Raw genomic sequence first — 11,714 nt, 5'->3', positions numbered from 1 at the left:
AACCAGAGAACATAAAACATTTCCATTTATAGCTTGGGGAGCAAGGAATTCGGAACCAGTTAAATTTACTGTTTTAACACTAATACCCAGTTTTCGAAGAAGACATTTAAGTTCCAGAGCTAAGTCATTGGCAGACCCAAGGTTCGGTCAACTGTGGGCCATACTAAACCTGTGGCTCGGCAGCTTCGTTAAACGTAAATGCTCATCCGAACCTAAAAGGCTCGGATTCCAAGCCTCGCAAGATAAAATTTCCCGCTCATTCACACTCCAGTCCAGTCCAGCTTGCTTAATCCAGTGGAGAAAAGGGGAAAGTATTGGATACATATAGAGAAACCAGAGCTTCTCTCTTGTTCTATATTCTCAGTCGTCGAATGCGATTTAGCAATCTACATCACACTCAGAAGATTAACATTGAAACTCAGATTAAGGGATATTTCTTGAAAAATCTTATATTTTCCCTCCTTCAAAATCCTTAATGGGAAGGTGAGGATGAATTTTTGTTTGTTAGGCAAAGTTTTGTTCCGGGTTTTATTGAGTATGATCGAAGATGGTCTAAAAATCGAATCTTTATAAGCTTTTGGGGCTTCTAACTTTTGAATGATCATTGTAGCTTCTGTTCTAAGATTTGTGTTTGTTCCTGAGATAATGCTGAATAGTACTGTAGATGATTAAGGATGTGGGTTTTCATGGGTTTGATTTATTTTTTCGTTTTGGGTATTAGCGGGCTCTGTAGTGGCTTGTGTGTGGGTAAGAGGGAAAAAACCCATTGTCATTCACCTTAGATGACATTTTCATCAATTTTTGCAATTGCCCCAATTTTTTGTTGGTCTCCAGATTCCAAGGGTGTCTTTTTTTGTGTATATTGTTGCTTGACGTATGCATTGGGCGCAATGCTAAAGCGAATGTTAATAATCAAAACTTTATGTCGAAATGAACTATTTACTTGTTTCATAATTAGTCTCATAGAAAGATTTGGAAACATTGGCCTAAAGTCGAAACTGATAGTGAAGCAGATGAATGATTAAATGTTTCAACAGTGCTAAGTGCGGTTACAGTCAATTGTTTATCTTTTTTTAGGCTGCAAAGAAAGTTTTTGATTTTGTTATATGAGGTGCTGAATCTTTTCTTGTGAATTTTGTCACCATATGTAGATCAAACGGTCTCATCTGTTTTTTTCATTGATGCAGATCTTGGCTTATTGATGGCAGAGGACTAGCAAGAAAAATTAAAAATGCCAGTGCTCCTACTGCACATCAAATAAAAGATTGTGGCGCAAAGCGGCAATGCCCAAACTGCCATTACTGTATTGATAACAATGATGTAAGCTAATAAGTATCCCTGCAGTAAAGTTTCTTCTTTTTTCCTTTGGTTCAAGATTAGGCCAGCAAATACATGTATCATAAGTTAGTTGCTCAATTCTGCTTTATTATTTTGCTGCTTTCCGGATTCAGGTTTCTCAGGAATGGCCTGGTCTACCTGTTGGTGTGAAATTTGATCCATCTGATGTAGAGCTCTTGGAGTATTTGGAAGAAAAGTGCGGGGTGGGAAATTCCAAGCAACACAAATTCATTGATGAGTTCATCCCGACTCTTGACATTTACGAAGGGATTTGCTATACCCATCCTGAAAATCTTCCTGGTTTGTAAAGCCCCTAATTCTTTGATGCACTATCTTCTGTTTGCTTTTAGCTGCATTATTGAAGTCAATAGACTATGCTGGGGAAATAAATAGATGGCATTGATACATATATTTGGGTCTAAAAGAGTAAAAAGTATGCTACTCTAAATCCTCCATCTTTAGATGCACTCGTCATAGGATATGTCATTTTTACCATGATCTGTGTATGGCTGCTGTCAGAAGCGGACGGTGTCAAAATTTTAAAAAGTAAATATACGAAGAAGTCAAGGGGATTAACAACTATGTGGCTCCGCCACTGGCTACTGTTAGTGCACAAGTGCACATAGCTGTTTGTTTTTACAGTGGGAAGGCTATCTTCAAGAAAGTCTCTCTTACTCGTGGTTTTCAGGGTTGCATTTACCTTAGAAATGAAAATGCAGCAAAAGTTAATTGTTTTAACAAAGGTGTAGTAGATACAAGAAATGCAAGTTGCTCATTCTGAAGCTTAAGAAGTTGCTTGTCAGCTTTCCATTTTTCCAGTTGAAACCTAACATTATCAATCTGTTATGGCAAATTTTCCATTCCTCAATCTCTAATAGTTTATTGGTTTCCATTTTGGATCGTGATTCCAAGAGAATTTAGTGCTAGCAATAACATTTATTTTGTTTCAGGTGCCAAAAAGGACGGAAGTAGCATTCACTTCTTTTATCGCATTACCAATGCGTATGCAACTGGTAAACGTAAGCGTAGAAAGATTAGTGATGAAAATAATTTGAGGAAAGAACATGTTCGCTGGCACAAGACGGGAAAGACCAAGGTTGTGATGGAGAATGGACTCCAAAAGGGGTGTAAGAAGGTAATGGTTCTCTATCAAACTACTAAGAAAGGGTTGAAGCAGGAAAAGACTCATTGGGTAATGCATCAGTACCATCTGGGCACTGACGAAGACGAAAAAGAAGGTGAATACGTTGTTTCAAAAATCTTTTACCAACAGCAGAAGCAATCCGTCAAGGCCAATGACTCTCATGTCAATGAAGAAACCAGTGGGGGAGCAAATCAGGCTGGCCCTACAACTCCAAAGACGGTTACTCCTAATCCCCCTCGAGCTGGAGTAACCCTTTCCTGTGATAATTTTGTGGATGACTCTTTACCCTTCTCACCTGATCAGGTTTGCATCTTCCTTATAATTTTATATCATGGGATATTTACATTTTTGGCCCGCCCTAAAAAATAATAGTCGAAAAATGTATGTGTTTTGTATTAATATTAGGTATAAATATGCATACATTATATATAAATATACATAATCAGTGTATATGTTTTGTATATTTGGCTAGCACCCATAATTAATTTCGGCCGATGGGCCGAAAATGCAAAATATAAAACCTTTATAGGTTGTTTGTACTTTATTTCAGTTTACAAAATTGCAAGTATTCGACTCACGAACATACTTCCAACTAACTGTATCTACCTATGTGCATTTTGCTAGATTTTCCGTACACTGATATTAATTTTGCTGTTTAGGAAGTGGAAGTTGCCAAAGAACCAGGGCAGTCTTCTGATGCTAAAGTTAAGAGTGAAATGGAGTACCACACATGTCTGGCTGGAGAATCACAAGGAGCTGATGCAAATAATGTTGATAATTCTCTGTTGTGTGATGAACTTCTTGCTTCTTATCTTGATAGTTTTGAACACAATATTGGCTCTTCTACTGACTACGCTCATAACACTTGCCATTTACCACAAGGAAATGCTAACACAACCTGTGGAATTTCTGAGCTGGATAATTTGGAATTGGATACTCCTCCAGATTTCCAACTTGCAGTAAGTTTCATGTTTGCAGGTGCTAATGGTCATTGTTTTATTATGTATAATAATACTATCTATAGTTGACTATGATGTTGTGTTCTATGCAGGATTTGCCGTTCGGTTCTCAAGAGAGTATCTTTAGCTGGTTGGACCGGCAATAGAAATGATAAGTACTTTGCTGTTAACAGCAATGAGATAATGCTTTGTGCATTCTGAGATCCAGAATCTATTTCAACAAGATTGTGTTCTCGAGTAGCTTCTGTTTTATGAAATGCTCATCTTTCCACCGGTCCTACAGTACAATAGAAGAGGAGGAATCTTGAGAAAAGAAAAAAAAAAGAATTTATTTGTTGTTGTATCCTATAATGCTGGAAGATGTACGAATCGAAGGAATTATAGCAAGAACCTGCTACGATCTATCAAGGATCTGTATTTCAGTATTCGGGAACTGGAACTTTGATATGGCTCTGATTTTGATTTAATGTGTTTATCTTTCTTTTTTAGACTTTCTCATGTTCTTTTGTGTTCTGTTTAGCATGTTCCAATCCCCAAATGCTTTGGGAAAGTTTCTGGTTTGTATTCCAGATTTTTTGCTGTAACTGTGGATTCTAATGCCTTTTTTATTGTGTCTGATGATATGAATGACATCTTGTTACTTGCAGATTTGCTTATGTATCCTTCCGTTTGCAAACTTAAGTGCTTCATTTTTACCGTTTTTTATGCAGAGATTTTTAAAGATATCGGGAATTATGTTGGCTGATATAAAAGCTCTGATAAGTGAAACAAGTCAGGAACAATGATTTTCACTTATTATCAAATTTTAGGAGTTACTGGGAATTTATGCTTTCAAGTTTATGCTGGAAAATTATGCTTATTGGAAACGAATATGCTGGAAACACGTGCCTTTGGAATCTTAAATTTGAACAAGCAAGCAGATGTTTGATTGAAATGTCATAATCTAGTAAATTGAAGGGGGGGGGGGGGGGGGGAGGGGAAAGAGCCTATGAAACTTAAAAAATCTCTAATTCCAGAGGTTTCGTCTGGAAAACCACCCATTTAATTACCAAACAACTATAGTATAATATCATGCTTAAGAATCAATCAACTATGTTTCAATCACAAATTAATCATTTTAGCTATGAATCCTATGTGTCCATCTACTTTATTAAGTATTAAGAAGATTAATCATAACGACTATTTTTTTACATACCAGGAGTTGATGCAACATAGTCTCAACAAGTTCAATTTTTTTTTTTATATATATCTGAAAAAATCACAATTTTTTAATATATAGTAAGTTCTGAACAATCGGAAAAGTGTAATAGGTTCGGGAGTGAAAACATAAAGGTTAGAATTCATCAAGTTTAAATTATGAATCCGCTTTTGATACTCACTATCAACCTACAACGCTACAACCCCTCTTTTCCTAGAACTTAGAGATCAACTTTACTTTGAAAAGCTTATATGAAGTAAATAACATCATGCTTAACAATGAAAAAGAAACTTCTATTCCCCTTAATAGCTTGGTTTCAAACCCAATATATTCTATTAAATTCCAAACTTGTGATCATTAATCACTCAAAATCAATCAATAAATTTAATAGTAGTAACACTCTCTGGGCTACTGGTTCTCTGTATTTGGAAGTAGATCATAAAAGTGAGCACTTGGTATAGTATTGCAAAAACACCTTAAATAGTTGCCATAGTGACTGAAGGGAAATGCAACAGTTGTGAGTTATATAACCAACTAGCAACTTGCACTGATATTCATTTTCCCAGTAGATTGTCAATCCAACATAGTAAAATCTAAAAACCCCACCATTTCTGGCTTCTAAAAGAGCTCAATTCTATGCAACAAGATTAGACAACACAATAGACAAGAAACTGCTGGTGAATCCAATCAACTCACATAGTCATATACATGGAGGAAATGTGATATCAGGGGGTAAAGGTGCAATGAGGAAAGCCTTGGAAAACAAAATTTATATATTGGAATAAATTAGTTTCTAACAGGAGAAAAAGAATAAGAAAACCAATTCTACAATCAAAAAGCCCGAGTTTATGTCATCCAAAGAGTAGGATCTCATCCAAAGGGTTGCGCAATACAGACAGGAAACATTCGAGTTTCCCCCCAGCCTTCACATCATCACCCCTAAATTAAATGTTTACTTGGCAAATGAATGTACTCAAATGAACCCAAGACAAACAGAAAATGCCACTATATATCCCGAGCACGACCATCATTAATTACCTGATAAGAGTCCCTCATGTTGCAACATAAAACCTGCACATGAAGCACCTCCTATGTTAAGAAAATGCACTCAACTCCGTGGTAAAAACTTAGCCACTTTCTCTTTTGCAGTTCCCAGGCAAGAGATACTTGTACTTCTCGGGATTCTCCAGCAGATGAGCAGGAAGATTCACGGCCGAGTAAGAATGAGGGACGGGTCCCATGTTACCAATGATATCCTTGAATGTGTACTCCTCAGGAAGCATGTCGTATAAATCTGCCCCTTGACAAATAATATCTTGTATTCTTTTAGGGTTCAAATAATGCAAAAACCTGATTCTATCGGTGTGGCTGTAAGCTTTCATCTTGAATATGAAGTCAGATATGTGGCGGAAACAAAAGCTACAATGCCAACCTGAATCTGCCAAAAGGTAATCAGTTTGACGATAGTGTACGTATCTAGTCTTGCCTTTCTGATACCTGTGGACTGAAGCTCTCCAACTTCTGTGCTGAATTTGAAATTCAAAAGAGTACAAGTAATTCCTCAAATGAAGATGAAGAACTGGAGGAATATCGTCACACCACCTCAAAAGATCGATAGTATGCCTGCTAGGAATTTCATCAACATCGGACATTATCAGCAAATCATCGTCCTCTATGCCAGCTATTCTCAAAAGCTGGTCGAGTGCTACTCTCTCATATGCCTCTTCAACAAACGGATTTTCACCTTTTCTGAATCTTCCTCCAATGGTTCCATAAGTCAATCGAGGTTCCACAAACTTAAATTGGTCCCGGTTAATAGCAAAAGTATAGGGCTTGGGCAAACCAGTAAACGTGGAGTTGGACTCGAGAAGAACAAACTGTGTGATGTAAGGATACAATTCCTTCCATCTGATAGTAAGCATGTCCACTTCATTATTAAACAAAACTGCATCATAAACGCGCCTAGGATATTCACGAGTTCCCCATCCGTGTTGCTTGCAAAGGTTCTCCATCGAGACATTCTCGTGATAATAGTGAGTAACTTCAATAAAGGGTTTCGGAGGGGATTGCCATAACGGGCGAAGGAAGTAGGTAATCTTCTGTCCATGAAAGTATATACCAGCAATGCATGTTGGCACAAAAACAACCAAAAAGATAATAGCTTTTAAATCCAATCCTCGAAGCATACACCGTAGTCTTGACATGTTTATTATTCCAGGGGAAGACTGCTGCATTTGAAAAAAGATAACTTTAAACATAAACAGATGGAGAAAAATCCAGACAAACTAATTACAGTTTGAGAGCACGAAAATAAAAGAATGTAAACTTAATACCATTTTACAGAAAATAGAACAAGCCAACAGGATAACAGAGGATTTCCCAAATATCTTGACAGAGTAAAAAATTACTTATTGTTTCATCTATTTTTAGCCACTTCTGAAAACCATAATAAAATTAAAGCTTCCATTACTTTAGATATTATCAAATGGATAACCATAGTCAAATCTCCAACCATAAAACATGGAGTCCACAAAACTACAATACACCACAAATTTCCAGAAATTTAGGAAAGGATGAGAAAAATCACCCAAAGTTGTTCAAGATCACATTTTCCCCCAAAAACTTCTCCTTGGGAGCAACCCATATTAGCCCAATTCAAGATTCTAGGGTTTATATACAATCCATGTCAATAACAGAATGAAAGCACATATTTTAAAATTCTCCAGAATCACAACAATCCAATTTTAAAAAAACAAATCCCCAAAAAATCCAGAGCTAATGTGCAACAAGCTTCAAACTTTTCATATGAAATGGTAAATGAGAATTAAAAATAAATCAATAGGGAAAGAGGTGAAAAAAGAGAAGACAGGTACCTCGCCACAAACGTCTTCACAAATATCGTCACTTTTTTTTGAAGGATAATAACTATCAGACACCATCAGCACCCAAAGCTATATTCAAAAATCTCCTCTTTCTACAAATTTGCCACCTTTCTATAAAATTCAGAAAGATAACAAAAATTATCAAAGAGAGATTATTGAAGAGAAAAACCCCCTGATTAAAGCCAATACCCCTCCCTCTCAAATTTACAACAATGGAATTGCCAATATAATCAAATTGAGAGGGGGGAGTAAATTTTTCCTTGTATAATTTGACTACTTCGGGAAAATGCTAAATTATAGCCGTTTTGTTGGGTTATTCTTCTTCTTTTTCTTCTGTTCAACACTCTTTGTGCAGATGGTTATATATATAGACACACATGCAGGGTAATTGCCCACCACCCCCTTTTCCGAATCCCACCCTACATGGGAAAAAACAATGATGTTTTTTAAGATTCATAATAATAATAATATAAGTAGAAAAAGAATAAAAAATGTTCCTAATTTTAAATAAACTTTAATATAATTCCTATTCCAGATAGGATTGCTTCTGTCATATTTAAATTTAAAATTTAATAGATAATATAGACATTTTACGAGCGGCGATCTCCATGGCAATTCCCGATTTTATCCACTTTCGTTTAGAGATAGAGTTAGAATAATAAAATTTAGAGTTTATTATGAGTTTTATAATGAACTCATAATTAAAACAAAATAAAAAAGAAGAAAAATATGTCAACTATCTATGCTCGGAAAAAAAATTCAAGAGTTAATAAATATTCGTAAATTTATCTGACACTATGATTATTAAAAAAACAATAGTTTGTAGAATCTTGTACCAAGTCCAGCAGAACAACCTGTTGATTGAGGTGTTATTCTTGTAATCAGTGACATGAGTAAACAAGTGCACAATAATCACGAGGATAAATGTTTTTATTACTGGTGTTATTATAACACGTCATAATTTCGTTGATGCAACCGATTAAAGGTTTTTTGTTGACCCAAAAAAAAAGACTAAAGACTTTTAATATAAAACAGGAAAGAGGGAGTAGTTATCTGTAATTACTCATTCAATGATAGGTGGTTACTTAATTATCATTAATTGGTTATTGACATGGGGAGGGTTTCTTCTCATTTCATTTTCTAAGCAACACCTATATTATTAGACATGTATTTTAATTTTTCTTTCTTTAAACTAATAACTAAAATTGGCCTTTATTCGCAGCTTTTCTACTGATCCAATTATATGCCGTTCCAAGTTTATATCCCAAGAGAATTGAGAAGCATAACTATTATACAAAATAAATAACATATATAATCTCTCAATGTATATATGTGTAATGTATTATTTGTAGATTTAAGTCGTGGTTATCCACATTTAATTAAAGATGTGAAATAGGATTTGGATTTATCTGGCGATGATACAACTAAAGTAAATATGTCATTAACAAGTACTGAAAAATCATATGATACAAAATGCATATGCATTGTTGCACAAACAAAGAAAACACAGTACAAATTTACAGCTCAAATCATAACTTCTAACGTTGCAGCTGGCTAAGAACACAATGATATATTATGCATTGGAATCCCCATAGTCATTTCAATGTAGGTTATTGTAATTGTCAATTAGATCAAACAATCGCCTAAAGTTACAATTGAAAACAAATCATGTCCTTATTTTACACTAAATGATAAAGACTTCTTTTTTTTAAATAATTCATTTAGAATGGGAAAACATTTAAATAAGTATTAGCACTTATGAAACGCAGACGTATATTATTGTTTTTTTTTGTTGTGGTAAGGACGTATGTTATTGTTACGTACAAAATATTCTCGTTTGCTTCTACCTATGCTTTCAAAATAATCAGTTTGACAGCATCCAAAATTCTGATACCATTTCAAGAGAATATTTCCTGCAATTATTTTTTTAATCAATCAAATCTTTTTCTAGGAATTTGTGTTATATTACTTTAATCAAATGTAACGATCCGACCAATCGTTTTGAGCTTTCTAGCGCGTCGTTCGATGGTTTGAGGTCTTGATTAGCTTCACTTAAGGTATTATGACTTGTACGTGTGGTCGGAATTGAATTTCGGAAAATTCAGGATTGATTTGGAAAAACAATTCTAATTTCGGAAGCTTTAAGTTGGAAGAATTGACTAAGATTTGACTTTTGAGTAAACGACCTTAAATCGGAATTTGAAGGTTCCAATAGACTCGTATGATGATTTCGGTCTTGGATGTATGTTCGGGTTGAGTATCGGATCACCTGAGAGTATCTCGGCGCTTATTATGGAAGGTTGGCCTTTTTAAACAACAACAACAACAACAACAACCCAGTGTAATCCCACAAGTGGGGTCTGGGGAGGGTAATATGTACGCAGACCTTACCTCTACCCCGAGGGGCAGAGAGGCTGTTTCCAGGAGACCCTCGGCTCAAAGAGGCAACAAGAGACACTATATTAGTACTATCAATAGACTCATAATAAAACAACATAAAGTACCATAAAATCCATAACATAACATAAATACCATAAAAACAAAGTAACAACAATATAAGAGATATAGGAAATACGAGAAAGATGTAAGGTATTAATACACAGGAGATAAAGCCCATCATCAGTAGTTGATCAATAGCATCCTAAGACTACTTCCTAACTGGCTAGTCTCACTCTAGTGCGCTGTAACAAAGACATCACAATTTCCCTAACCTACCACCTTAATGCTCGATCTCCACAATTCCCTGTTTAGGGCCGTGTCCTCAGTAACCCTAAGTCGCGTCATATCCTGCCTGATCACCTCTCCCCAATACTTCTTAGGTCTCCCCCTACCTCTCCTCGTACCCACCACTGCCAGTCGTTCACACCTTCTCACCGGTGCATCAGTGTTCCTCCTCTGAATGTGCCCGAACCATCTGAGTCTTGCTTCCCGCATCTTGTCCTCCATGGGGGCCACACCCACCTTCTCTCGAATATCTTCATTTCTAATCTTATTCTTCCTTGTATGCCCGCACATCCACCTCAACATCCTCATCTCTGCATTTTGATGTTATCGATGTCCGTTGGGGGTTCCGAGCCTTGGAATAGCTTTGTTATATCATTTGTGACTCGTGTGCGAAATTTGAAGTCATTCCGGATTGATTTGATGCGCTTCGGCATAAGATATAGAATTTAAAATTTTGAAAAATTTATAAGTTCGATTCAAGGTGCGATTCATGATTTTGATGTTGTTTGACGTGATTCGAGGTTTTCAACTAAGTCTGTATCGTGTGGCGGGATGTGTTGGTATGTTTGGACGGGGTCCCGGGGGCCTCAGATGCGAATCAGATCGAGTTTGGACTTGGAAGAAGTGCTGAGGCAGTTGGGATCTGATGTAATTGTACCTGCGTGGAAAGGGCCGCAGGTGCGAGACTGCAAAAGCGGTCCTGGTGTCGCAGAAGTGATTGGGCTTAAGGTTGGTTGGAGTCGCAGGTGCGAGGAGTTTACCGCACCTGCGGGCGCGCAGATGCACGAGAAGGAGCGCAGAAGCGAAGGTGGTCTGGGGTTGGAAGATCACAGGTGCGGGTGTTGGACGCGTAGGTGCGGAAGGCTGTTCGAGCTAGGGAGACCGCAGATGCGGGTGACTTCCGCAGAAGTGGATGCGCATCTGCGATTGAGGTCCCACAGAAGCGAAAAGCTGGCACCTCGGGGAAAGCCACATCTGCGAGGGAGTTGCCGCAGAAGCGAGTATTGTTCCGCAGATGCGAGAGGTCTGGGCGGAGGGGTTCTTTTAAAAGCGGGATTTGGCCCATTTCCATTTATTTTCCACTTAGTTGGGGCGATTTTAGAGAGTTTCAAGGGGAGATTTTCATCAAGCAACACAACGTAAGTGATTCCCACCTATTACAAGTTAAATACATGGTTTGTATAAGGATTTAAACATGAAAATTAGTAGAAATTGTGGGAGTTTTGGTAGAAAACCTAGAATTTGATATTTTTAAATTTTGACCACGAAATTGGACGTGGAATTGAGAATAAATTATATATTTGAGTTCGTAATGTTATGGGTAATATTTATCTTCAAAAAATTTTGGAATCCGGGCACATGGGCACGAGGGTTGATTTTATAAACTCTTCGAGCGGAGTTGGAAATTATTATGAGCATTGGAGTATATTTTGATTGGTTTGCACCTTGTTTGACTAGTTTTGGATCGA

The 11,714-nt window shown here is 36.8% G+C and overlaps 2 protein-coding genes across 3 annotated transcripts; one reads left to right on the top strand and one right to left on the bottom strand.

Annotated features, from left to right (window-relative positions):
* Positions 1 to 344: 344 nt before the first annotated feature.
* LOC107798221 (SUPPRESSOR OF GAMMA RESPONSE 1-like) lies at positions 345 to 4,087 on the top strand. The gene is made up of 6 exons (XM_016621194.2): positions 345 to 483; positions 1,188 to 1,320; positions 1,452 to 1,638; positions 2,289 to 2,785; positions 3,142 to 3,441; positions 3,534 to 4,087. The coding sequence occupies exons 1-6, from the start codon at positions 476 to 478 to the stop codon at positions 3,585 to 3,587; spliced, it is 1,179 nt and encodes a 392-aa protein (XP_016476680.1). The 5' UTR covers positions 345 to 475; the 3' UTR covers positions 3,588 to 4,087.
* A 1,212-nt stretch (positions 4,088 to 5,299) lies between these two features.
* LOC107798222 (uncharacterized) lies at positions 5,300 to 7,924 on the bottom strand. Of its 2 annotated transcripts, none has more exons than XM_016621195.2 (2): positions 7,513 to 7,924; positions 5,300 to 6,867 (listed from the first exon to the last, which is right to left on the bottom strand). In XM_016621195.2, exons 1-2 carry the CDS (start codon positions 7,576 to 7,578, stop codon positions 5,767 to 5,769), a joined length of 1,167 nt encoding a protein of 388 aa, XP_016476681.2. In that variant the 5' UTR covers positions 7,579 to 7,924; the 3' UTR covers positions 5,300 to 5,766. The 2 variants fall into 2 exon arrangements, with proteins under 2 accessions (XP_016476681.2, XP_016476682.2); XM_016621196.2 differs by having other exon boundaries at positions 5,300 to 6,864; positions 7,513 to 7,860.
* Between the last annotated feature and the right edge of the window lie 3,790 nt (positions 7,925 to 11,714).

Source organism: Nicotiana tabacum, chromosome 17 (genome assembly GCF_000715075.1).
Source record: "Nicotiana tabacum cultivar K326 chromosome 17, ASM71507v2, whole genome shotgun sequence".
Taxonomy (NCBI): Eukaryota; Viridiplantae; Streptophyta; class Magnoliopsida; order Solanales; family Solanaceae; genus Nicotiana; species Nicotiana tabacum.
Note: the sequence above shows the minus strand (reverse complement) of the source record. Positions and strands in the feature narration are given on the sequence as shown.